The sequence below is a fragment of the Balaenoptera acutorostrata genome, chromosome 19, assembly GCF_949987535.1.
Source record: "Balaenoptera acutorostrata chromosome 19, mBalAcu1.1, whole genome shotgun sequence".
Lineage (NCBI taxonomy): Eukaryota > Metazoa > Chordata > Mammalia > Artiodactyla > Balaenopteridae > Balaenoptera > Balaenoptera acutorostrata.
In genome coordinates, this window is record NC_080082.1 from 57861711 (window position 1) to 57889227 (window position 27517).

The 27517-nt window shown below is 49.9% G+C and overlaps 1 protein-coding gene across 8 annotated transcripts in view; it reads right to left on the bottom strand.

The window, feature by feature from the left end:
* The window catches only part of ZC3H4 (zinc finger CCCH-type containing 4), a 43064-nt gene that overhangs the window by 14467 nt on the left and 1080 nt on the right, over nt 1-27517 (bottom strand). For 4 of the 8 annotated variants that reach the window (XM_057534449.1, XM_057534448.1, XM_057534452.1 and 1 more), the window contains exons 1-10: nt 27030-27182; nt 10755-10974; nt 10357-10467; nt 7902-8124; nt 6412-6566; nt 5627-5723; nt 5381-5520; nt 4781-4888; nt 3086-3197; nt 2273-2382 (exon numbers count right to left, since the gene is read on the bottom strand). In XM_057534449.1, the coding sequence (XP_057390432.1) occupies nt 2273-2382; nt 3086-3197; nt 4781-4888; nt 5381-5520; nt 5627-5723; nt 6412-6566; nt 7902-8124; nt 10357-10467; nt 10755-10974; nt 27030-27043 (1290 nt within the window). In that variant the 5' untranslated portion in view covers nt 27044-27182. The other 4 variants (XM_057534447.1, XM_057534446.1, XM_057534451.1 and 1 more) reach the window with 3 other exon arrangements.

The window sequence follows — 27517 nt, forward strand, 5'->3', positions numbered from 1 at the left end:
AAAAATAAATGAGAGCAAAGTGATAAAGCAAAGGGGGCAAAATAATGCTGACAGAGGAATCTAGGTGGACGGAATTCTTTGCATTATTCTTGCCACTCGCTCTCACGTTACAGTCACTGACAGCCCCAAAGGCAAGCACGTCTCAAACCTGGAGTGGATGATTGGAAGCTGATGTATCTGGACAGACAGAAACGTCACCAAGAAGCAGGAAAATAAAGCTGAAGAAAAGGGTGGAAGAGAGAGCACAGACATTTCAGGAGAGGATGATGAAGGCCCTGTCCTCACAGCTTGGACCCAAGGGCTGCCCAGGAGCCTCAGGCCCCAGCCCTAGTTGATCAAGCTGCAACTCTGTCCAGGAGAGAAGGAAATGGCTGACCCCACGTTTATCAGGGTTACTCTGGGCCCATTGTAAAGGTTTAAGTTTTACTTTCTGACCACCCAAATTCGATTCTGGAATGGTTTTTCCAGGTTCAACGCTCATTTTTAACCTACTGAGGCTTGACTTTAGATAGAGGATGTTACTGATACTCTCAAAATGTTTGTGGCCAGAAATGGAAATGCGCCACCTTGATTTGCTTTGAGTTATTAGGGTGTCTAGAGCTGTGCTGTCCGATATAGTGGTCACTGGCCATGTGTGGCTATTGGGTGCTTGAAATGGCGCTATAAGTAGAAAATAAACACTAGATTCCTCAGACTTAGTACAAAAAAAAAAAAAAAAAACCCCAAAATATCGTAATTATTTCATTATTTATTACCTGCTGAAATGGTACTTTGGACATGGATATACTGGGCTAAATAAGATACACTAATTTCATCTCTTTTTACTTTTTTAATGTGGCTACTAAAAATTTAAATTTGTGGCTCTGTGGTGTTCCTACTGGACAGCACTGGTCTAGAGAGCAAACTCTGAACCACCAGCAGGGGGCAGTCCTCAGTCAGAGATTCTTTAGTTCTTCAAATGAGAAATGAAGCCGCCATGACTTTTCCCACTCCTTACCCTGAGAATGACTCACAGATTCTAGACAGCTACCAGTTACAAAACCCTATTCCTAGGATAATAGGTCAAAGGGCCTGGCAAAGATGAGAACTTTCTCCATGAATGCTCTCCCAATGAGGAGTGGACGTTCTCTTGCTTTGCTTGTGCAGGGCTTCCCCTCAACCCCTCAGGCAGCCCCGGCCCGCATGGGTGGATTCCTGAACCTGGCTGAGGTACCTACCGATTCTTTCCATTCTCAAAAAACAGCCAATCTCCTTAAACTTTCTGAGAACCAGAGAGAAGGCAGGAAAGCCGTCATGTGAAAGGACACGTGTTCTCGCACCCATTCACCCTGTGATGGATGTCAGAAAATCAAGGACAGGAACCGGGGGCCCCAAAGTCCTCAGCCTGACTCCTCAGGGAGAACAGACATGAGGATGAGTTTCAAATGTCATCTGGCTGGTAAGGAAGCCCTGATACCTCATTGGAGGAAGCCTCCCCATCGTGAGAGCCTCCAATTGCCCCATACTTTTTCTACTACATAAAAGAATCCTTAAGACTTGGAAAGAAACATATGACCCTTCCATCAAAACAGAACCCATCCAGGGACTTCCCTGGTGGCACAGTGGTTAACAATCTGCCTGCCAATGCAGGGAACACGGGTTCAAGCCCTGGTCCGGGAAGATCCCACATGCCGTGGAGCAACTAAGCCCGTGTACCACAACTACTGAGCCTGCGCTAGAGCCCAGGCACCACAACTACTGAAGCCCGCACGCCTAGAGCCCGTGCTCTGCAAAAAAGAGAAGCCACTGCAATGAGAAGCCCGCGCACTGCAACTGAGTAGCCCCTGCTCACCGCAACTAGAGAAAACCCACGCGCAGCAATGAAGACCCAGCACAGCCAAAAATAAAAATAAATAAATAACTTAAAAAATTATTAAAAAACAGAACCCATCCGAAGTCTCACCTCCTCTTTGTATACCACGGGCTCTCTCTAAAGGACAGTTAAGAAATCACAAGGTATGTTTGGAGACACACCACGCAACATTCCTTTTAGGGAGCTGCCCCTCCAGGGAAAACCGTCCCGGCAGGAGAGAAGACACAGGTGTGATCACCTCAATTCTCCCTGCAGAGAATACAGTCCCCATTTCCTCCTGAACACGGCCCAGCTCCAATCAACGCAACTGGGGATTCTGGTCCTGCACAGAGGCCAGACAGGCGGGCTGCAGTGCCAGGCCTGTGGCAGGCGCACCTCCTGGTCCCCATTAGCTACAGCTGCTGTCAGCCTGGACGTTACCTTGTCCAAGAGCTCTCTGGTCTCTTCGGTCAGGGGGTCGTGAGAGAACATGCAGTCATCGCCGTTGATGCAGTTCCCGGTCGTGTGGTACAACTTACACGGAAAATCACGTTCACGGCAAGTTAAGGCAAATGCCTCACCTCATGAAACCCACCCAAGGACAGAATCCAAGCCCCTCTGTTTTAGAGACAAGGAAACTGAGGCCCAGAGAGGCGAAGTGACTGGCTCAGAGCTGCACAGCAGGTTGGCAGCTGACCCAAGATGAGACCCCGGTTCTCGACACCCCCACTCTGGAGTGCTTCCCGCCCCACCATGCTGGCCTTGAGGCTGTGTCCTCAGATCCTCACTCAACAGGAAGAGGGGAAAAGTTCAACGATTTGCCCATGGTTACACAGCCATTTGAAAAATCTCAGAAAGATAACAGGCAATGGTGTAAGCCAGTCTCGAGAGTACACTTGACCCTTGAACAACATGGGGGTTAGGGGCGCCAACTCAGTCAAAAATCTGAGTATAATTTATAATCCGTCCTCCATACCCTCAGTTCTGCATCTGTGGATCCAACCATCCACAGATCGTGTAAGTACTGCAGTATTTACTACTGAAAACAATCCAATCTCTGAGTGGACCTGCAGACTAGGAAGAGCAGACCCATCACAGGGCAGACGTGAGGGTTAAGAGATGGATGCGCAGAAAGCTCTTGGCACAGTACTGGCACACAGAGCAAAAGTGTGGGGAAGATCAGCTGTTATTACCAGTAAGGAGAAAAGGAGCTCTGCACCCTCAATCAGATCAAATGTGGGCACCAAAGGATATCATGCATATAGGGGCAGTTCTCGGCTCTGGCACAAAATCCGGTGATGTAAAACTTGCACAGTTCTCGCTTCTTTGGTAGCTCGATGTCGTGGCTAAAATTACAGTGGTCTCCCTGGAAGAGAAGCAGTGAAAAGGTAAGCTGTTTGCAAAAGGAAGTACTGCTCTGTCACTGCTGAAGCACAGAGGGACCAACGACAGAAACAAACCCCCACCCCGACCCCAGAAAGGGCAGGAGGTCCAGGAAAGGCAGACTCATAAATGCAGTTTCCCACCAACCTGAAACTTCTGCCAAAGTGTGTGGCCCTTTGTCTTGCCCCTGCCTCCCTCCCCCATGTCCTCAGTCCTCCCGGCTCCATTCTGCTGCCTTTCACTGCTTCTATCTAACTCTTCCTCTTCTTGCCTTCGCCTCTCTTACCCACTTACTGTTTGCTGCATAACAGCCAGTATCCAGTTTCATGCTTCTTCCTTTCTAACAGAACCCCAATTTCTAACAGAACCCCAAACTCCCCAGGGAAGACAATACTGCCCTGATTTTTTAAAAAATCCCTTCACACAGTTTTCTTCCTCCTAGCCCTTGGATGTGATGCCTGGAGGCACAGCAGCCATTAAGCAACCATGAGGACGAAAGCCACACACTTAAAGATGCCAGAATAAAAAGTAGGAAGGAACTTGGGTCCCCCATGGTGCCACTGACAACTGTATCAGCCCTGTAATGCCCCCGCGTCCCTGCCCCAGACTTTTTTTTTTTTTTTGGCCACACCATGCGGCATGCAGGATCTTAGTTCACCAACGAGGGATCAAACCCATGCCAGCTGCAGTAGAAGTGCAGAGTCCTAATCACTGGACCACCAGGGAATTCCCAGACTATTCTGAGAGACAAACGTCTATGTGTTTAAGCCAGTGGAGTTGAGTTTTCTGCTATCTGTAGTCAAACTGTACAATCCAAACAAAACAACATCCAGGTAAACTGAAAAGAGAAACTGTTCGATACTCGTTCCCCCTTTCTCTTAGGAATAGCTACTCTTTTTTGTTTATATTTATTTCAAGTTTCTAAAAATAGTATGAATTGCAACTATAATAAGGACTATTTTACACACAAACACACCTTTGTCTGAAACACAATAATATTTTTTCCTAAGACAGGTACACAGGTGCAGTACTCCCTGGGTACTTGCTTGCCAATATCTGCCTGCTGCCTGTATACCTGAATAAAAAGCTGCCTGGTTGAACTAACACTGGATTATACTTGTTTCCTTCAGAACTTTCAGGTCATTGGCCCATCTTCTGGCATTATACTCTGCTGTGAAGGTCAAGGCTGACCTTGACCACCTTTTCCATCTGGATGCCTTAATGATTCCCTCTCCCACACTGAAGTTCAGTAACTCAACCACGATATATTACACCTTTGCATGAGTATCAATTCTAACAAAACGCTTGAGACCATATGGACTGGGTGAAAATTTTGGCCAAAAAAATCCTCCCAAACCAAAAAAACCCAGATGCGTCACCAATCTTGTCCTGGCTCTTCAGTCACTCTGAGGAGTGAACTAAGTCTTCCAGGCCTTCCAGGCATCTCTCAGACAATCACTCCAAGCCCACCAGAACACTGCCCCCAGTGAGTATGGCCTCCAGAACATTCCCAGAGGCCCATGTGTCCCTGCTCTGGGCACCCTGGTACTGGAACTGGCCCCTTACCCATGTGCACCGCCCTTCCACGAAGTATTTGCAGATGACTTTGCCTTTCTTGTCGGACTGTTGGTGGGGCTTGTCATGGTCACCCCTCCGGTAGCTTCCGCCGCCATCCTGTTAGGAACACAGAGCGTGACTATAAAGGGGAGTGGAGCACTCCCCTTTATAGGGGAGCCAGACTGGCGTGAGGCAAGGAGAAGGAGTGCTGACCAGCAGCTTCCATCCAGCATCCAACTCTGTGGGGTCTGAGCCCCGGAGCGTGGAGTGTGGGCAGCGGAGGACTCGTGCGCCACACACCTGCGCGGGAACACATTCATTCCAAGAAGAGGCGGCACGAGCCTTCCTGGAAAACTCTCCAGGGTTAACTCAGGGACTCAGAGAACAGGTGACTGCAGGTGCTACAAAGATATGGTTTTAAAAACAGAGGGTCTCACCAGCAGCGCAACCCCCATGAAAGATAATTAGTGCTGACAGGCCCTACGGGGAACGGCTGATGGGAACAGGGGGACAGGACCAGCCTCGGAGAATAACTCATTAAAGAAAAAAAAAAATTTCAAGAAGGAGCCTTGAGTAAAAACATCAGATCAGAATGAAGAGCCGACTTACGCCCATGTCCTCGTCGTAGAAGTCTTCGTCATCATTCATTCCACCCTTGTTCATCCCTCCTCGGCTGCCACCTCGACCACGGCCCCGGCCCATCCCTTTCCCTCGACCTCGGGAACCCCGGCCACGGCCTCGACTTAGCCCTGCAGAAGAGAGAAATGGCGTTCACCTGAGGCCTCTCTCCAGCACCCGAGGCCAGCAGCTGCCAGAAGGAGCCCCACTGACTCGCCCCTCGTGGCCCCCGCCCACCTCGTCCTCGGCCGTCCTTGGACCGGCGGTACTGGTTCAGCTCCTTGGAGTAGTCGTCGTAGTCGTCGTCTCCCATCGGCTCCTCACTTTCTCCGTACTGGAATTCCGGAGGGAAGGGAAGCAGGAAAGTGTCATTTGGCGAACAATGAACAATGTCCTGAACTATATACTCCACCCCTTTCTGCCTTTTTGTACACTCGGGACAATGTCAAACTCAGAAGAGCAAGCGAGCAACCCAGTGACTCCCACCTGTGCCCCCTCTTCACACGCCGCAGCCTACGCGGTGGCTGGTCCTAGTCCTGCCCCGCGCAGCCTTCACTCGTAGGGCTCCCAGCCCACTGGGCAGCTCCCAAGGGGCAGCTGTGCAGCTAGAACAAGGGGCAGCGGGGCAAGGTCTCTGGCAGCGACAGAACAGTGAGTGTGGTAGCTCTCCTCGCGTGCACACGCGTTTGTGCGTGTGCAGGAGGGAACTGAACAGGCACCTGACTGCGAAGGCATTAAATGCTTCGAGTACCCTGGGGAACCCTGTCTTCAGGGATGGGAACTAAGGCGCTCGCTGAGAGAGCGGTGAGATGAAGATGTTTCTGACAGCTCACCCTTTGGTATTTTTTCAATTTTGAACCATAGGAAGGTTTTCTCTATTCCAAATAATAAATGAACATTTTTAAACACATAAACCTGCCACCTGATGCTTCCTTTCCACCTTCGTCTTACAGACTTAGTCTTGCAGCCCACCAGCCACCCGACCCCACTCCCACCACCCCCCAAGCTGGAGAAAGCCTTACCTCCATGTCCTCTTCATAGAAGTCCTCTTCGTCCTCCGGGTGGTCTCCCCCCATGGCGCCTCTGCCTCTGCCTCGGCTGCCCCTGCCCATGCCTCGGCCTCGAGACCCTCCACGGCTTCCGCGGCCTCGGTAGCCCCTGCCACGGCCTCGGTTGCCTGCGTGGTGATTCAGACGGTGAGAGTCTGAGCAAGCAGGACCCACCAGCAGAAGAGAAGTTAACCTACTGTCTGCCCAAGGTCAATCAATCCTCCTCCTCCTCCTGTTCTAAGAAGCCTTCCCGGCTGCTCTAGGCTGATTCATGGTCCCTGGGCCCCTGGACAGGGGCAGCTGAGCACCGTGGACACACGCCTGCTGTAGCACTCACTACGCTACCCTGACCGAGGCGCTGTCCAACACAGAGGCACCAGTCACGTGTGGCTACTGAGTACCTGAAATGTGGCTGGCCAAACTAAGAAATACTGTGAGAATAAAGTGTAAACTGAATTTCAAAGACTTAGTTAAAAAAGAGAGAGAGAGAATATAAAATATCACATCTATCTATTTTGATTACATGTTGAAATGAGATTTGGAACGTATTTATAAAATGTGTTGTTAAAATTAATTTCCTCTGTTTCCTTTTACTTTTCTAATGTGACCGCTAGAAAATTTATAATTGCATGGTGGCTTGCATTATATCTCTACTGGACAGGCTAGTCCAGAATCTCCCCAAAGAGCAGGGCCTATCTAGGGAGGAGTCTAAGAAAGACCATCGAAAGAAAGAATGAATGACCAGCCACTCAAACAACAAGCTGGGCCTCAAGCAGGGCTAAGAACTGCTGGGCTGGAAAATTCTGGAAGCATTCTGGGGTTGGGAAATATCATTGGCAGGAGATGGTTCTAAGAGGCCGGGCTGGGTCGCTGGTGCTCTGCCCTCCCCCACCATCCTCCTAACTGCCACAGGTTCAAGGTTCAGAGGTGTGGCAGTCCCGTGGCTGCAGTCACACTTTGTCAGGTGATGGGAGACGGGAGGCTGGGGGAGGAGGCGCCAGCTGTCAGTTACCGTCCCCAGGGGTGAGAGCTGTCCCTTCTATATCTCTTCACAGCTGACCAGGAAGTGAATTTAAAAAACAACCCTTCAGGGACTTCCCTGGTGGTCAAGTGGTTAGGACTCGGCACGGGGTGTGGCCAAAAACAACCACCACCACCACCACCACCTTGAGTCACAGCAGTCTTCTCCTTGCCTCACGCCAGTCTGGCTCCATCCCAACCACGGCTTCAGCACTGGACCCTCTTCTCACGTGGCAAAACTCCGGTCCCCTGTGCTTGGGATGGAGCTCCCTGCCTGTCTCCTTCTACGCTTATCTCAGCCCTGCATAACTGCCCATCTCTTCTCCCGGACTTGACGCTCCATGAGCACGTGGCCCATGAGGTCTGTCTGGCTCTGCACTGAGCGCCCAACCCCCAGCCCCGGGTCCGCCCCAACAACCTGGAGGAGAAGCTGCGGCTCTCACCTCGGCCCCGGCTGCTGCCCTCCTTGGCCCGCCGGTACTGGTTCAGCTCCTTGGCGAAGTCGTCGTAGTCGTCCTTGCCCATGTCCTCCTCCTCCTCGCCCTCGTACTCCCCGTACTGCTCGTTCTCGTAGTCTTCGTACAGGCCGTAGCCCTTGCTGTCCATCTTGGAGTAGGCCTTCTTGGGCAGGGGCGCGGTGTGCGACGGGGGGTACTGCTGGTGGGACTGATGGGGAGAGGACAGTGAGCTGGCCCTGGGGCCTCGGATTCAGACCAAGATCCCCACTATTCCCTGCACTGGCACAGCTGTCTGGGTGTCTCTGCTGTCCCTGGGGTGAGATGCTAGCCCCCAGCCACCTGAATGAGATCTGGGCTGTGGGCCCAGATGTTTCTGTGCTTCAGAAAGAGCCACAGCTTTAAAGACAATTGAGAAACACAGGCCCCATGACCCCTGAATTACTGGAGAGGGAAAAGAAGGGTGTATTTCCCAGGGATATAGAACAATCTCATTTGGGGAGGAGGCCTGATAGGCAAGAGGGGTGCTCCTCAGTCAAAATTTTCCTGGGGCCTTAGAATTCAATTAATGACTATCGGGCAACCAAACTAGAAAACCATTTAAAATGATGCTTTCCAAAGTGTGCTAGTTCCAAGAGATACTGGATGAAGTTTAAAAATACACATACATGCACAAATGGAAGACACCAAGATATCCTTCAATAGGTAAACGTATAAACAAACTGGTACATTCAGACAATGGAGTATTCAACAATTAGAAGAAATAAGAAAGACATGGAGGGACTGTAAACGAATATTGTTAAGTGAAAGAAGTCAATCCGGAAAAGCTACATATGAGTCCAATTAAATGATATTCTGGAACAGGCAAAACTACAGAGACAGTAAAAAGACTGGTGGTTGCGAGGGGCTTGGGGGGGGAGAGACTGATGAGTAGGTAAAGAAAAGAGGACTTTTAGGGAATTGAAACTATTTTATATGATAGTGTATGGTGCATATATAACAAGACGCATTTGTCAAAACCCAAAGGACTGTAAAACACGAAGGGGGACCCTAATGTAAACTATGGACTCTCATCAAATACGTACCAACGCTGGCTAAACAATTACAACAAATGTGCCACACTAATGCAAGACATTAAAAACTGGGGAACTGGGTGGGGTGGGGTGGGTAGGGAACTGGACTACCCGCTCCATTTTCTCCCAACCTAAAACTGCTCTAAAAACAACAAGGTCCTACTGCATAGCACAGGGAACTATATTCAATATCCTGTGACAAACCACAATGGAAAAGAATATGAACAAAGAATATGTGTACGTATAACTGAGTCACCTTGCTGTACAGAAGAAATTAACACAACACTGTAAATCAACTATATTCAATAAAATTAAAAAAAATAAAACTGCCCTAAAGATAAAGTCTATTCATTTAAAAAACCCACACTCATTATAATATATATTATATATATTATAAGAAAATATAAAACATGGAGATGTACACAACTACTTTAGCAGATCCTTTTTTCTTTTCTTTTTTTGGCTGCGCTGGGTTTTCGTTGCGGTGCGCAGGCTTAGTTGCCCCACGGCACGTGGGATCTTAGTTCCCCGGCCAGGGATCGAACCCGTGTCCCCTGCATTGGAAGGTGGATTCTTAACCACTGCACCACAAGGGAAGTCCCACTTTAGCAGATCTTAAAATGCCTCAACCCCTAGTTCCCAATCAAAGCTGGTGGTATTCTCTCCATTCCCTGCTGCCCTCAGGTTTAAAGTCTGAATCTACGTTAGTAGATCAATGTCAACTTATTCCTTATAATAAATTATCTGTTATGATGGATGACGCTGAGTCACAGGATACCTTTAAGAACTAACTTGAAAAATACTTTTTATCAAAACTTGAAAATCTATGTTGATTTACTTCTTACTGGTTTTGCCTGAGGAAAATAAAACAATATACAAACCGGACAAATAATTTAAATTTATGCTTAAGCTCAGTGGTATATAACTTCTGACCCCACAACATCCGAGATGATTTACTCCCGTAACCGTTTCATTCTCTTGCCAATTTTCCACAAAAGGACACTGCTGAACAGTGGAAAAGTCAGCTCTCACAGGGACAAATCCTCATCTTTCTCGGGGACAGGGGCTATGATGAGCCCTGCCAAGGCCATGGGAAAAGGTGGCGTAGAGAAGTACGGCAATCAGCCACTGACTGGGCTCACCCCCAGCTCCTGTACTTCAGAGCCGTGCAACCCGGCTGAAGTTCTCCAAGTCTCAGTGTCCTCACCTATAAAGCGGGGATAAAAACAATACCTAATCTTACAGAATTAAAATCCGTGTAAAGTGCCATGTAAGAATGCCCAGCACACAGCCAGTGCTCAGGAAACACGGGCGATTTCATCACCCCCGGCTCCGAGCCCCATGGGGGCCCCTGACCGGCAGTCACTCACCGGCGCGTAGGGGGGGCTGTACTCTCTGTACTTGCGGTGCCCCTTCTCGCTGGGGCTGAAATCCGAGTCATCTGAGAAGTCAGAGAAGTCATCGCTGGAAGAAGCGTGGCGCTGCAAGGACAGGGGCAGAGGATTAGAGCTTCTGCGGAGGGCTGGCCACCTGCACAGCCACTGCTGGAATGTGCCGGAAGAGCTCCGTGCGAAATGCCTCACCTAGGGGCATCTAACAGCAATGGAGCATGAGCTACCAACTCTTTTAGAAAAGGTCTTTATCCAATTTGGGGAAAGGAAAAACAGCCCGATTAAGAGTGCCCTCTAGCTGGACAAGATGAGCTCGGCCCCTGGGGCGCTCGGCTGGGCCCAGCGCCAGGAGGCCCAGCACATCCGCCAGGACCTACTTTGTGCTTGGATTTCCTCCTCTTCTTGGATCTCCTCTTCTCCTTCTCCCGCTCTTTCTTGCGTTTCCGCTTCAGCCTCCGGTGAGACTTCTCCTCATCTGAGTCGCTGTGGTGCTTCTCCCCCTTCTCCTTCCGGCTCCTCTCGGGGCCTCCGGAGGCATCCTGGGTCTCCTCGGCCCCGTCATCCTCCAGTTCGCCTTCTTCCAACTCACCATCTTCCCTAAGAACCAACCCCAAAGCCGACGTGAGCACGGGGTTTGAGGGGAGAGCCACGGGGGCTGTGGGCTGGCCCAGGGCGACGGGAACGGGGGGCCCAGCGCTGAGGGCGAGAGGCCCGGGGAGACGGGGCGGGGGCCGCTCCCCGTCCCATCCCGTATCTCCCCCAAAGGGCTGCATCGGCTCTGTCTGTCCTGGCGGGGGGCAGGGTGGGGCCGTGGATGCCAGAGGTGCTGCCACGAGCCAACAGGCTCCGGTCCCCGGGTTTCGAGGCCTGACCCGCTCCGCCAGCTCCACGGCTCTGGGCCACAGGCGGGGAGCTGAGCAGGTGGAGAGAGGGGAAGGGTCCCAGGCCCCTCCTGACGCGCCCACACGAGGGCTCACCCCCCACCTGCTGCTGACCCCCTTGTTTCCCACCTGACTTGCCTCACCTCCCGGTATCCCTTCTGGCTCCGTCCTACGACTTCCTGACTCTGCAAAATCCCCCACATGTCACCTCAATCTCCCTTACTTTACAAAATAAAAGCACTCTCCACATGTGACAGATGCTGCTGACAGGACGTTCTGAACATCAAAATACGTACAGGGTGGGGGGGTGCGGGGGGGATAAATAGGGTTAAGAAAGGAGCAGCTGGAAAAAGAATCCAGTTTTTGAGCCAAACCCACAGACACAGTTCTCACAAGTGCAGGAGTTGCTTTAAAAAAATAAACAAATGTAAAAAAATGTCAAAAGCTCCTCAAGTTCCTCATGCATGACGATGGCAAAGTATGTGTGAGAGCATAAAAAACTCCTTCCTTCTCCATTAACTAAGACCCACAAAGAGAATGAGGAGAAGATGAAGAGTCACATAACGAACCCAGGACATAGTAGATGAACCACAGAGAGAACTAATCTAGGCCAAAGAGGCCTCGGCCGCTCAGAGGGGAGCCGGTCGGCGTGGGAACAAGCTCGTCAGGCGAGCCCGGCCCCTGGAGCCCTGAAGGCTCTAACAGGCTTTGTGGAGAAACAACGGGCGACCTCTCTGCGGATCCTCCACGGCCCTTTCTCTCGCACTGCTCCCCACCAACAAGGGGACCCTTCCATTAACTCTGACTCCCAATTCAAAGGGGTCGGGGCAGCTTCAAACCCAAATGGTACAGCCCCACGGTTACCCTGGCAGAGGTCAAGGGCAGCTCTCAAACAGAATGCAGGACCAAAAACTCCTCCCGACGTTTCAAAGGAAACAATACAGAGAGGTGACCGATGGGTGCCTCGTGCTGTTCCCCTGGAACCACCAGGCTGTCGTGGGCCAGCCCCGAGGGAAGACGCCGAGTCAACTGTGGAGGCGGCAGGAGGCGGCATTCCTGACAAGTGAGGCACCTTCTGGCTTGGGTGCGGCCCACACCAGGAGCAAAGCTCTCATGGGATGAGGCAACTCTGCCAGAATGGCCTTGTCTGCAGTAAAAGCGCCACCTAACTGGGGAAACTGGTTTTGGCAAGCTCGCCAAGCTGAGGGGGAAGCTGTTACTAACGGGCAGGGCAAACTTGCCGCCTGGAGTTCTACAGGACACTGGGAGAGTGGTTCCTGGAGCTACGTGTCCCTGCTGGGAACACTGCTGGGCAGGCCAGGTCGCCACACCTCAGGAGAAATACAGGGACAGACAGACTAGACAGACGCTACGGAACTAGGGAAGGCCCAGCGACAGACCGGAGAGGAAGGAGTTGGTATTCTATGAAGAAAAGCTAAACAAAAGCATCACTATCCACACTTTAGTCTGGAAAGGAAAAAGCTGAAAGTACCCAGAATCCCAGGGCAGGGATGGAGGGAACCCAGGAAGACAGAAACTGCCTGGGGGCCCAGAAGCCCGGATGAGAAGAAAGCCCAAGATCACAAAGGGCAAAAGACCCTCCTGGTACCAGAAGAGGCGTGTCAGAGTGGAAGGGACAGCGGGGCACCATCAACCCCCTCATTTTCAAACAGGAGGAACTTAAAGGGATAGCAGGTGAAAGGATCTGTCGAGGTCAGATAGACGGGGTGACACGAAAAAGCCAGAAACTGGCTCTAGGCTCGCCGTTCTTCCTCAGTTGGCGAGGACAGAAAGGGAGGGGGGAGCCCACTCATCGACCGCCTACTGGATGCCACAAACATTTCTGAGCATCCTCTCTGTGCCGGGCCCTTGACCACCTCCTGTTCTGCACTGTCCTTGCAGGAAAAGATACAGATTACAAGAAACCCAGGCCACAGGGCAGTGTCTGTGACACAGGGCTGGGCAGCTGAGCCAGAGAGGCTGGCACCCGCAGACACCCCTCCGCCTCTACGTTCACGGGCGAGGATGCCGTGGCACGGCCAGTGAAGGGCTTGCCCAGGGTCAGCTGAGGCCTCCATCCCTGTCCTGCTGCTACACATCACTGCTAACACTCGCGGGAGGGGGGAACAAAAGACCATCCAAGCAACTCCAAGAGCTTCAACCATCCTCAAGAATGGCTCCAGAAGAATGCCTTTTCATTCCAAAGGCAGGGAGGTACAGCATTCAAATCCACCCTTCAAAGACTTTTAGCCAAAGAGGAATTCTCTGCATTATCTATATTAACAGCCCCAGGCAGATGTGGGCTCAGTGAGAATCTACGACTTTTTACAAACCGGGTAGTGAATACTTGAAACTTTGTTCCCCTGGAGTTGGGAGCAGCTGCAAAATAAATAGCATCAAAAAATCCCTGGTGATTTCTGAAGGGGAATGGGATATTGGAGGGGACGCGGGGATGGTGACACTTGACTGCCCACTGTGCATTCTCACTACCATCTGGCCCACCATGCTCTCCAACTCTTCCAAGCCCTGGGCCCACCTCTGGTCACCTGAGGGGGTTCCCCTTGATAACGCTGGAGATTCCAAGCTCAACGTCCTGCATGAATACAGGGCCTATTTTCTTCAGACTCTGTTTACCAGAACAAAAAAAAGAAAGAAAGAAAAACAAGCCAACTGGGATAGAGGCAGGAATCCTGTGGGCCACTGACACAACGACACAAAGGCTGCCTCCATAAAACAGCAACCGGGGTTAAGTGGTGCCACCGAACAGACTGCCAGCAAAATCCATGTCAGAGTGGGACTAAATACCGAGGGAGCACGCTGAATAGGCTGTGACATGATCCCCCAAGAAAAGTGGGGGAAGCCCCACTGCACTAATCATTTCAACCTAGACGTGCCAAACCTTCTTGAGACAAGCATGTAGGAGAAGCCCTGAAGCATCGGCCTGGGCAGAGACCACTTAATTCCCAGAGCCTGGACCGGCAACGCGCTGGGATGGCTGCACCAGGGCTGGCCCGCCAGAGCCATCAGGAACTAGAAACCAACCACGCTGGGCGACCAACTTGGAATGGATGCCAGGGAGGAAACGGGAAAAGGCCAAGGCCTTGCTGAGGCCCAGTTCTGCCTTGTGCCTCCTGGACTAAGCATCCGGCGCATTTAAGTTTCCACTTGCAGAGCTGGTGACGGCCAACTCCTCCTTTTGGGTCAAAGAAGAGATCAGGGTGCCCATTCTAAGGAATGCCTACTGGGCCAACTCCACAGGGCACAGAAGTGTTTCAGGTTCATCACATACCATGGGCTTGGCAAAAACAGTACCAGAAAGAAACCTCATGCTTCAAAGGAGGCTGGGCCCACCCACCAGTCTACAGATTTGGGCATCCTGCTTCCTTTTGTAGACCAAGTAACTCAACCAGCTCTGCGTCTTCCCTAGCGTGTGCTCTTGGTACGGAACCTGAGCCTCGGTTTTCTCATCTGCAGAACGGGGTTAAGTGTAGTACCTACCTCAAGGGGTTGTGAGGGTTAAACGAGATAACATGGATAAAACCCTTGACATGGGGGGCAGGCACAAAGTAAGTACCAGACAAATAACAGTTATTTGTATTAAGAACCAGCTAGCATGAGCACACCTCCACATGGATAATCCTAAACCAGTTGCAGTGCTTACTGGGAAGCATTTTTTCCTATGGAGAAGCTACAGCCAACTCCCCTCGGGGACCACTGCTAACTGCTGGCCAACAAGTTCTCACTTTTCTTGGCCTGTCTGTGCCACCGTCCTCTGCCAATAAATCCTGCTGACGAAACTGACAAATCGACATCTCCCCTTCCTCAGCTCTCATCTAGGTGGTATGAGAAAGTAACCAAGTGGCTGACCAGGAGGAAAAGGCACAACGAGAGCTGAGCCCCGGGAAAAAGGGAGAAAGGTCCCTTACAAAAATTAAGTTTGGGGCTTCCCTGGTGGCGCAGTGGTTGAGAATCTGCCTGCCAATGCAGGGGACACGGGTTCGAGCCCTGGTCTGGGAAGATCCCACATGCCGCGGAACAACTGGGCCCGTGAGCCACAATTACTGAGCCTGCGCGTCTGGAGCCTGTGCTCCGCAACAAGAGAGGCCGCGATAGTGAGAGGCACGCACACCGCGATGAAGAGTGGCCCCCGCTTGCCACAACTGGAGAGAGCCCTCGCACAGAAACAAAGACCCAACACAGCCAAAAATTAAATAAATAAATAAATAAATAAAATTAAAAAAAAAAAAATTAAGTTTGGCAACACGGAAATCCTCTAGACGAGAGTTGGATGGAAGCTGAAAGGGGCCTGGGTTTATGGATCTACCTGATTTACAAAAGAAAAAAGAGAGAGAAAGAGGAGAGACAGGCAAGAAACAAAAAAGATGAAAACCCATGGGAGCAGTGGCTGTTACCTGAAGATCATGAGAGCCCTTGACAAGAGGCGGCTAGGTTAATGTGAAGGTCAGGGTTATGATCATTAACTGCCCAAACTCTCAACAAATTGCCTGGGTAGGCTCTGAATGACCCATTAACTAGGGACAAGATTACAAAAATTACAAGGAGGCTCCGCCTCTTCAAATGTTAAACAACAGGCCTAAATGCAGAAGTCCAGGATCCCCAGATCCAACCCTGCAGGACAGTCATTTACTGTCTGCAGGAGCCTTTCCTTTACAAAACTGGCTCCGGGCTCACGGCTGAGGAAGGCCCCCGAGACCTTCCCTCGATTTAGGCCGTGGTGAAGCAGCCACGGGGGGAACCTCACTGAGGGATTTTCAGAGGCAGAAAATTCTTGAAATAAACCTCTGGGTCTTGCACATGCTTTTCAGTGTCCTTACTACCTAGGTTCACCAACCACAGATCAAGAGCAGAGAAGCACTGTGTCTCCCTCCCCCTCAACATTCTCAGGTGTGGTCATAACTGGCTCAGTGACATCACAGCATTTCCATGGCAACATGCCCACATCACAGACACCACCTGAGCAGCAAGCACAAACCAACCACAGGAGAAGCCCAAGCCACAGCCCGAACCCCTCACTTCAACAGAAGCAAGACAGCCTGTCCAGTGCCAGGACCCTGACACGAACACACCTACTGCCAGAAGTCAACGTGGGGGAAATTGGAGAAATCTGAACCCAGACTGGGTATTTGAGATACTAAGTAATTATTGTTAATTTTGTTAGGCATGATTATGGTTCTGTGGTTATGTTAAAAAAAATTAAGTTAAAGGTTCATACTGAAGGGGCTTCCCTGGTGGCGCGGTGGCTGAGAGTCTGCCTGCCAATGCAGGGGACACGGGTTCGGGCCCTGGTCTGGGAGGATCCCACGTGCCGCGGAGCGGCCGGGCCCGTGAGCCACAATTGCTCAGCCTGCGCGTCTGGAGCCTGTGCTCCGCAACAAGAGGTCGCGACAGTGAGGGGCCCGCGCGCTGCGATGAAGAGTGGCCCCCACTTGCCGCAACTGGAGAAAGCCCTCATGCAGAAACAAGGACCAAACACAGCCCTAAATAAATAAGCAAAGAAATACTTAAAAAAAAAAAAAAAAGATTCATACTGAAGAATGTATGGGTGAAATAAGATGAGGTCTGGGATGTGCTTTAAAATACTCAAGGGGGATGGGGGGAGGTAGTGAGATGAACCAAAATTGGCAAAATGTGTATAACTTTTGAAACTGGTGATGGGTATAAGGCAATCTATGATACTATTTTCTCTTCTCTTAAATATGTTAGAAAATTTCCCTAAGAAAAAGTTAAAAAATAAAAAAGATGCCCTGGGTGGGGACAACCTCTCAGTAAAGTGAAGAGAGCTCATCAAGGTCCTCAAGAAGTTAATTTCCCTAGCAAAGAGCTGGAGTTCAAGGTGGGGGCCTCCACCAGCCCTCACCTCTCTGCTGTGGTTTCCTCAACTACAAAACCTTCCTGGGCACCCCAGGGTCTTATAACATCCAAGAGCCATAGGAAATATTCACTACTAACATCCTGTAGCAGCAATTTCCATGCCAGGCACCACACTGCTGTGCTCTCCACTCCTGCACATCTGTCACTGAAACGCATTAACAAACGTATGCAGTAGCAATTCATTAGTATTCCCATTTTACAGACAAATAAACTGAGGCTCAAAGATGGGAAGAAATATGCCCACAGGGTCACAGCAGGAAGAAGAAGAACTGGAACCAGAGTCCAGGACTTTCTGACTCCAGGTCCAGCTCTTAACCTCAACCCTTGAGACAATTAGAAATTATCCAAAAAAGAATAATTTACTAAACAGGCCAACAAACAAAACAACTCTCACCCTGAACTTTATACTTGAGTTGGAAAAAAGTTAAGACATAGGTACAGAAAACAGATTAAATGAAACAGTACTGCAAAAAATGCCAAAGTAAGGTACTAAGACACTGGGCAAGCTCCTTAAACACTCTGTGACCTGTTTCAATTGTGAAGTGAAGGCAGTAAAGGAACCTCCAGGATGGATATATATCCTCGTAGGAAGAATTCCCTGAGACCATGTAAATCAAGCGTTTAGCACCAACCTGGCCCAGAATAACTGCTTAGGAGTAAAAACTATCAACATGCAAAGACACAAAGCCAATCCAGGCCATCCAACATCAAATGAATGGAATTGGGACATTCAAAAATATGACCAAAAGACATCTGGATAGTTTAGGGAGCAAGAGGTGCCCAGAAGGGACTTCCCTGGTGGTGCAGGGGTTAAGAATCCGCCTGCCAATGCAGGGGACACAGGTTTGAGCCCTGGTCCGGGAAGATCCCACATGCCATGTCCTGGTCCAGGAAGATCCCACATGCCATGGAGCAACTAAGCCCATGCGTCACAACTACTGAGCCTGCGCTCTAGAGCCCGTGAGCCACAACTACTGAGCCTGCGTGCCACAACTACTGAAGCCCGTGCACCTAGAGCCCATGCTCTGCAACAAGAGAAGCCACCACAATGAGAAGCCTGCACACCGCAACGAAGAGTAACCCCGCTCCCCGCAACTAGAGAAAGCCCACGCCCAGCAATGAAAACCCAACGCAGCCAAAATAAGTAAGTAAATAAATAAATAAATAGTGTCTTAAAAAAAAAAAAAAAAAAAAGACGTGCCCACAAAGGTCCAAGGAATCCTAGCAAAAAAACAAATAGGACTTATCCCAAGAGGGACAGAAAGCAACATGAATCCAAGGGAAGAAAATTCCAAAGTCCTCTAATGCTAGAAGGATCGCTACACTCCCAAGTGTGTGGCATCCAAGCACACAAACCTCTTAGGCAGAACATTTCTGTAGAGTTTAAAACAAGCTGACCAAGAAAAACCCAGCTTGCTAGATGAATCTCTAAGTCAAAAGTGTCCTTTTCTTTGCTCAAATAGCTATTCTCCTACTCCCACTCACTCTGAAAACAGCTCGTGTTCTTGACAGAGGCATCTCTCTGATCCAAGTTTTTCCTGTCAGATGAACCTCTGAAATCTGCTTCGCAGCAACAAAGAATTTCCTAACCACCTTCTCAGGCCAACCACGCTTTGGATTGCTTAAAGCTGGAAAGATGCTGGTTCTCATCCAAAGAGAGACGATTTTTATTATTCCAGAAAGGAAAATCGAACCATGAAACTTGTGAGCTAAGACTTCTTGTTTATAATTTTTTCAGGGGAATCAATTTGCTTCCATTCAGCCAAGACAAAGTATTAACATTTTCCTCTTAAAAGAGACCTGGCCTAGGACGCAAAGATTTCTCGTTCATATACGCAATTATCTGTATACAATTATTTGTTAACTTCCAGTCAACGGTGGGCTCCTGGAGGGCGGAGATGAAAGAGGCTGGCAGTCATCCCTGAGTTTCCAAGGGCCCAGCACAGGGCCAGGTATAGACTGGGTGGGTGCTTGGGATATGGTCTACACAAACAGGCATCAATCTCAGCCATCCACACCCTCTTTGTCAATTTCACCAACATAGACATTGGACCATTTCCCAGGCAGCAACCTGGATCACTTAAAACTCTAAATAGGTCACTGAGGGGTTGCCTTTGGTCACAAACTCATTCCCCAAGGTGTTTATCGAAGGCTTCCTGATAGACCAGAGGACAAATGACAAGAGCCCCTATGTGACTGGTGCATCAACCGAGCAGATGAACGTGGCTGCCGGTCAGCCGCCTCAGGGCTGCAGCCAGGGGCTGCCTCTGTCGCTGAAAGGCTGTGCCTCCGGGGACTGCTCTGGTGCCCCGTGCAAGGGCAGGGGCCTGGAATCCCAAGGAAACCTAAGCCCTGGTGTCTGTTAGGAAAATGAGGAGGGCAATAATCCAAGCCACCTGCAGTAGAGGTTTAGCCAAGTGACACTCACGTCTGGGCCCAGCTCCCTTGGGTCGGGCCATAGAAGGGATGTGTTAGCGGCCATCCATTTCCTCACTGGGCTTCAAGAGGCCTCCGGTTCCTTCTAATGAACGAACACCCCTTCAATTTAAAGGTTCCAAAGCCTGGGTGTGGGCCTCTACAGCCACTGGAAGGAGTGGAACACAGGGATGACGGAACCTCAACAAGCCAGGGAGGGGCAGTAGCACAGCCCCCTCTCTCTGGCGACAACTTTAAAGTCCCCTCCCATTGCCCCCAACACGTCCACCACCACAACAAAGATAAACGACGGTGGCTGCTGTGTATGCCCTCCAGGCACTAGGCCCACAAGGCCAGCGCAGAGGGCAGCAAAAAACACTTTAGGCCGTGCGGGCCGCACAGTCTCTGTCCCACCTAGTCAACTCTGCTGTTCAGCGCAAAAGCAGCCGCAGACAAGATAAACGAATGTTCCAATAAATTCAGCTTATAAGCTTTCACAAAGCCACATTTAACCTCTGCGGTACTCTGCTTTTTCTACCCTCTTCCATTTGTTTTCCACATACAGGAGGCAAATCAATAAATGGACCTTATATCCCACTAATGCCTGCATGCTGCAGTTTGAGAGATATTGTGCCAGATCCAGGACGGCCTCTGGGTATAGACCTCAGGGCTGGGTACAGGTTGGCTGGGTTCTAACTGCCTCCACACCCAACAGCTCTGTGACCTTCAACAAGTGACTTCACCTCTGTTTCAGTTTCTCAGCAGTAGGGCTAAGGTGAGCTAATGCATGAAAAGCACTCAGACGGCCCCGGGCAGATAATCACTGACCTTCACATGACAATGCCCAAGAGGTACTGTCACACCTTTGGGAAGGCCAGGAGACTGACCCAGGAGATGCGTAACTCCTGCGGCACATCCCGTCTGCCTGACACCCACGTCCACAGCCAGCCACCACTCCCCAGCATCTCTCTACCAGAACTGGGCCTGCCTGGTGGGGAGGGAGCAGGTGGCATGCAGGCTCTGTTAAGCTTCATGGCTCTGAAGTGTAGGGTTTTCTGGGATCACTCAACAGGGACAAGGGATCCAGCCTGGAATTCAGCTAAGCTGCTGAGCCAAGGTTTCTCTACCAGCTCTTCCTGGGATCTAGCCCCTTAGCCGGCCCTTACAATTCATTTTCAAGGCATCTACCCTGCAGCTGGGTATCAGGAGCTGCAGTAGCAGCAGCCACGCCTCGCCGTGGCCAGAAGCGGCAGAAGGCAGGGCAGATACGGGAAGGTAACATGAGGCCTGGTAAAGGCAGTACCAACTTCTGCCCAACTCTAAATAAAGTCCCGAGGAGAGAAGGGCTCCTTGAAAACTGTTCGGCTCCAAGAAAAGCACGAGACAAGCCTGGCTGCTGAATGAACAAAACCTTAACTGACTCAGCCAAATCACCAAGGGGTGGGAGAATCTTGGAGCTGGGACAGACCTTGCTCATTTCTCTCGGACTCTGGTGAGGGTAAAGGACTTACTTCAGGGGACGTGACTGGTTAGCAGTGAGTGAGGTGCTAGAGCGCTGGCTTCCCTGGTCTCAGGAGGCCTACCGAGGCTGTAGCCCTGACTCAGACTCTTAATTGCAAAAGATGAGCAGGGGAAGGTAGCCAACACGAGCTCAAGAAAGCATGACTGTTGCAGCATCGTATAATAAGGACACTGAGCCAGCAAGAAATGCCTTAAGATGGCTTCCACTTAGTTGAAACCCCAATCAGCTCCTTGCAATTAAATTGCTGACCAGAAACCTAAGAAGTGAAAGATAAATTGACTTCCTTCAAAAACACAGATGTTATTCTTACTTCTGTTTATACACCAGACTGTAAATTCTATTTAGAGTTTTTTCTCTAGTAGGGACAGCAGGAAGATAAAGAAACCAAGATTCTCTGAATGCCAGGCATTGTGTGGGTGTTCTGCATAAGCCCATTTGACCGCAATGCCCCTGAGAGGAGGGCATTATCCTCGGTGGCCACTGCACACTGAACACAATCTTATCTGCCTCCAAACCCACGCTGTTCCTTCGTATCCTGTTGCCACCTCCAATGTTCAAAAGATGTCACCACTTGCCTTACAAATAGCGAGCTGAGTCACCAGCTCACACAGATGAAAAATAACAAAAAAAAAAAAAAACAAGAGAAAGATCCTCTACCCAGAGCAATTTGGCCAACAGAAGCAAACTGCTCTGAGCAAATAACCTATGTACTACTAAAAAAATTATTCCAAAAGCAGGATGCAACTACGTCTACACCAACTAACAGGCCATGTCTTCATCTTGGTCATCAACTGACTAAGTGTCAGAAATGTATTTTAAGAACTGCCCTCATGGGCTTCCCTGGTTGCTCAGTGGTTAAGAATCTGCCTGCCAACGCACGGGACACGGGTTCAAGCCCTAGTCCGGTAAGATCCCACATGCCGCGGAGCAACTAAGCCCGTGCACCACAACTACTGGGCCTATCCTCTAGAGCCCGTGAGCCACAACTACTGAAGCCCGCAGGCCAAGAGCCCATGCTCCGCAACAAGAGAAGCCACCGCAATGAGAAGCCCATGTACCGCAACGAAGAGTAGCCCCTGCTCACTGCAACTAAAGAAAGCCCACGCGCAGCAACGAAAACCCAAGGCAGCCAAAAATAAATAAACTAAAAAAAAAAAAAAAATTTGAAGAACTGCTCTCATAACCTCATATTGTTACTAAATCCAGGCAAAAAACTTTGCACAATGTCTTCAAGACTGCATCTTCATGAACTATCAAAAGCAAAAGAGGCCTGCAGCAAAGACTCAGCCGATAAATTTGGAAAGCCAAATCCATGATACCAAACAATCTCAGTTTTTGTTTTTGTTTTTTTAAATTTATTTTATTTATTTATTATTTTTGGCTGTGTTGGGTCTTCGTTGCTGCACGCGGGCTTTCTCTAGTTGCGGCGAGTGGGGGCTACTCTTTGTTGCGGTGAGAGGGCTTCTCATTGCGGTGGCTTCTCTTGTTGTGGAGCACAGGCTCTAGGCACGCGGGTTTCAGTAGTTGTGGCTCGTGGCGTCTAGAGCACAGGCTCAGTAGTTGCGGCGCATGGGCTTAGTTGCTCCACGGCATGTGGGATCTTCCTGGACCACGGCTCGAACCCGTGTCCCCTGCATTGGCAGGCGGATTCTTAACCACTGCGCCACCAGGGAAGCCCCAACAATCTCAGTTTTACCTTAACTTACTCAAATGAACTTTATATGCCACCCAAACAGGCAGCTCTTCCACTCTTTCCATTGGGTTCTAACTCTGAAACCGACCTCAAACCATTTAACAGTATTCCCTCCACCAATGAGCAGACTGCTCCTCCGGATCTTGGAATCAGCTTATTAAATACCAACTGCCAGAAATCTCAGAAACAATCCTTTTTTTCCTCCTGTTATGTCAGTAGTTATGTTACCAAGGTACAGGTGAGCACCTTGCTCATTTAGAAACTCAGCCACTTCACTTCCTATTTGCTCTGAATTATTTTCTTCTAACCTCCTAATCTGGGTCAGAACCAGTCACTGGTACTAGAAAATATCGTCTGCAGGGACCAACATTAGGTTCTCTGGAATATGGTTTGACCTGAAGCTACCCACAGAGGCTTGGAAATAGTTTCATTAGCGATTTTCACCATAGAGGTTATTTACTGTAACTGGATCTGGCCTACACAACAAGATGGTTCTAGGAACCTGATAACCACAAAAATGTAACACAAGCAAACAACAAGTAAGGCAACCCTGAGACATCCATTTTTCGCACATCAGGGAAGGGAAAAGATCTAAGAGAAAGGAGCGGAGGTAGAGGCATTATTCAACAACAAATTAATGAACCAGCCCGATATGAAATTGTCTACATTCAACTGGAGGGAAATCACAAACTCAGAATCAACCATTCATCTCTAACTTGCCAGTCAACAGCTGGGAAAGCCTTCATTTCTACAGGTGCAAAACATTTTTCCCTTGGGATCAGCCTTCCTGGCTGAGGCAAAGCCATACTAGTGGTTTTCTAAAATAGCTAGCTCTACTTTAAGAAAACTCCGGCTTGTTAATAATCAAAAATTTAAACCTTCAGAGCAAATCGAAACCCTATCTGGGAGATAGTACAGATGATGAATTAGAAAGCCCTTTTGCGGAATCACATTTTTTTCTTTTGACGAGCAAATTTGAGGGAAATAAAAAATATAAAGGGGTTTATGACCAGAATAACTATGTTTTCATGGTCACAAGTGATTCTGTTTCTACTGGGAGATTTTTATTTGCTTTCAGATTAAAGCTCTCCCCAGAGAACATAAAAATTTTAAAGATTACAAGTGTACAAGAGCTGCTGTTGAATCAGGGATTCTGAGTGACACCCTTTTTTTTTTTTTTTTTGCAACATCCATTAATTTGAAATTTAACTAATACTGGTACATCAGTTTGAGGGGGAAAAGGTAGTACTGTGACATTTCAAAAACAAAGACTACTGAAATAGTTTGACATAATTACTGGGGCTTCTTGGATTTGATGGATGAGATTCCTTTGAGAAGGAAAAAACAATAAACCCATGTGTTGATATGCCTGAGCGTTTTTAAGTGCTTGAGGAAATATTTTAACATTAACGACAGCTAAAATTTTCACTTATAAAAGAAATGCAAATTCCTTAACATTTCATTTTAAAAGTAAAGTTAAAAAAGCATCCTTCTACACTTAGTAGCCCTTGTCACTTGGAAGGTTCATCTGTTAGCATCCAGTTTCTGCACTTGGCTCCTGGAGGAGAAATTTTACAAAGAATGGGAAACTTCAAATAAATGCAATTCATTTTCGGCTGACCCTGCGCACTGGATAGTGTGTTCAGTTTGTGCTTCAGACATTGTTTTGCAGGAATACTGGACTGTGTGGACACTTCTTCCTCCCACAAATGATTTTACATACCTAAGATCATCACGGCAGTTAAGTTGTGAACATACCGAGAGGAAGAACAAAACAAGTGACTCACTGAATTGCAGTTTACATGTTTCCTCATCTAAATGTCGGTGAATTTTTTTTCTCCTAAGAATGGAAAAAAGGAAACAGGATCTTGGGAGGGGAAGAGGACTGTGTGTTAAAAAGTTTTCTCTAACAAAGTATGTCAGGGACCAAAAGTGGGCAAGAGGGAAAATGGAACTTCAACGTGTTTTGTCTTTTAACGGAAGAACTTATGCTTGTAAAACACATCAGAAGTAGTGTTTGGTTCTGCAAGTCATTTCTGTTGCTGTTTTTTTCCTTGTACATGTAGGAGAGGGGGGACTGGGGGCCGGAGGAAGTGTTCTCTCCACCATGGCTGGGCGTGTAACACGTTTGCATCGACTTTTCACGGTCAGGCATGTGCTTTCGAACAAAGGAACAGTGGAGACGGGGAGAGGAGACTGAGGCTTGACACACTTTACAGATTTGGTGCTTAAACAGTACTTTACAAATGACTTGCTTAATTTAAACGTCCATCACCATAAGAGACATCGGAGTCAAATGAGAAAATTGGATCTACTTGAACCACAATCTTTTGGGGGCGGTTGGGGCAGAGGGAAGGGAGAACGTTAACTTGCACGCAAGCATCATAAACCAAATTCAGTAACCTCGTCTCCTACAAATGGACTTGAAGTATCCACTTTCTTCAAAGATGAAGGCTGGAGACAAAGCAATGGACTGAAATGTCAAGATGGGTACCAAGGGCTTGAAAACATATGGGCCTTTTACAGAGGTTTTTGTCATGTTACAGTAATACACTTTCTTTTTTGAAAAAACTGTGTACATCAAATTTTAAAAATTAAACATTGAAAAGGATGTGCAAGTCTAAAAGGGCTCAACAGGGTTACAATCCTGATTTGAACATATAAATTCACGCTCTCAAGCATCACTTTGGTCTAAAGGCGAGGAGGAAGGCAGGCAGGAAAGGGACAAAAAGAGGGAGATAATTGAATTACTCAATAAAAGAGGCTACTTACCATCCCAACCCATTGTAAGACATACACTTCTGACATAAGAGAACTCCTTAGAGGTCGAATAAAGCGTGTAAGCACCTTTGAGTAATGCACCTGCCCCCAAGAGGGGGCCCGGAAGCCCAACGTGGGCTTAGCGAACAGACCTTTGCTAATCTGTTTATTTCCTTGAACTGGAGTCAGGCTGCGATGGGCTGCGATTCCCAGGACGATACATTTAATTAGAACAAAACAGAACAAAACAAAAAAAAAATTTGTAAAAGCTCACCAAACTGCTGCACTTGTGTCTCTGAATGTGGGTGGCATTTCTTTTAAAAGGCAAAGTATGGTCTGTGAAGGAGAAAGGGAAAAGGGGAGGTGGGAGTGGGGAGAAGGGGCCGTGGTGCCTGGCATGGGAAGCCCTAGCTAAGACCCCTGTCTAAGGGAGGGTCCTCTGCGACTCCCCAGCCCCGGGCTGCGACGGGCCAGCCATCTGTCCAGCACCTTCTCTTCCCCTCCCCACCCCCACTCCCTCCAAGACTCACTTTCCTGCCGGCTGAAACCCTTCTACGATTTCCAAATCCACTCTCTAGCCACCTCTTCCCCTGCCCCACCAAAAGAGTGAGCGAACCCTGCACCCCAACCTTCTGCTAGCGCAGGGTAAATGGGGCCCCAACCTCTCGCTGAAACGCGCCGGGCTGGCCCCTTTATCACCCTCCAGAGAAGGACATGGGGCGAGCCCATTTCGCACTTAATAAAGGGGAGGGGGGCCCTGCCTTTCACCCCTTGCCAAAGCACAAGGAAACCTCGTTTTTTTTCCTCCCGGAAGGGATGACGCCCCATTTTAGCCCGAAAAAGGAGGGAACCCCACGAGAAAGAGGGGACCAACTTCCTCTCCTCTCCAAGGCAGGGAAACCAAACCTCACCAGCTTCCCCCCCAACCCCCACCAATAAACGCATCACCTACCTACGAAAATCAGGAGGACCCCTCCCTTTAAGGAAAGCATGGGGAAGGGTCTTCTCCCCAAAAGGAGGCAGGGGCTTCCAAAGGGGCGAAAGATCCTCCCAATTTTGCCCCCTAGAGAATAGCTAGGAAACACCTCCCGCCAAAAAAAAAGTGCAAGAGGCCCCCACCGAAAGGACCCCCCGTAAGGATGGAGAAATTAACGAACCCCCACTTCCTGCCTCCTACAAAAGCTAGGGTACCTCTCCAAGTAGGGCAGGGCACACCTCCCCCAGGAGAAAGGATACTGCCGGGGTCTGGGAGCCCCCCCCCCGACTCCAAACCCCTAAGAGCGGGGCTGTTGCTCGAGATCCCCCCCAAAAGGGTCCGGGAGCCCCTCCCCCATGCCGTTCCCCGAAGCCAGGCGACGGGCAGGCGGGCCCGTGGCTGCCAGCTCCGGGAGCAGGGGCAGCCAGGACCCCGGTGGGCCTCCGAAGCCCCCCCGCCCCCGGCGCCCCCTCCCCAGGGCGGGCGCGGGGGGTCCGGGGGGCGCCTCCTCACCTTCCCCTCAGCATGGCGCCCAAAAAAGACAGAGCGAGAGCGAGGGAGAGCGGGCGAGCGCCGCGAGGGGGGGGAAACGCATGAGGCCGGGAGAGAAAGCAAGTGAGAAAGAGCGAGCGAGCGAGAGACACCCACCGACCCCGCCCTTCCTCCTCCTCCTCCTCCTCCTCCGCGGCCCGGCCCAACATGGCGGCCGCCCCCTTCCTCCTCCTCCTCAACCTCCCCCCGGGGACACCGCCCCGGCCGGGCCGGGGGCCTGACCTGTCGTCAGGGAGCGGGAGGCGGTGGTGGAGGAGGTGCGGGGTGGCCAGGCAGGCGTCGGGGGAACACGGAGGAGGCGAAGGCGTTGATGGCGGTGGCGGCGATGGCGGCGGCAGCGACTCTGATGGCGGCGGCGGGGGGGTCCCGGGCGCGGCCTCCATCGTTCCTTTGGGGGGGAGGGGATGTTAATGCACGAAAAAGGACTGCTTGGGCGTGGCGGGAGGGGC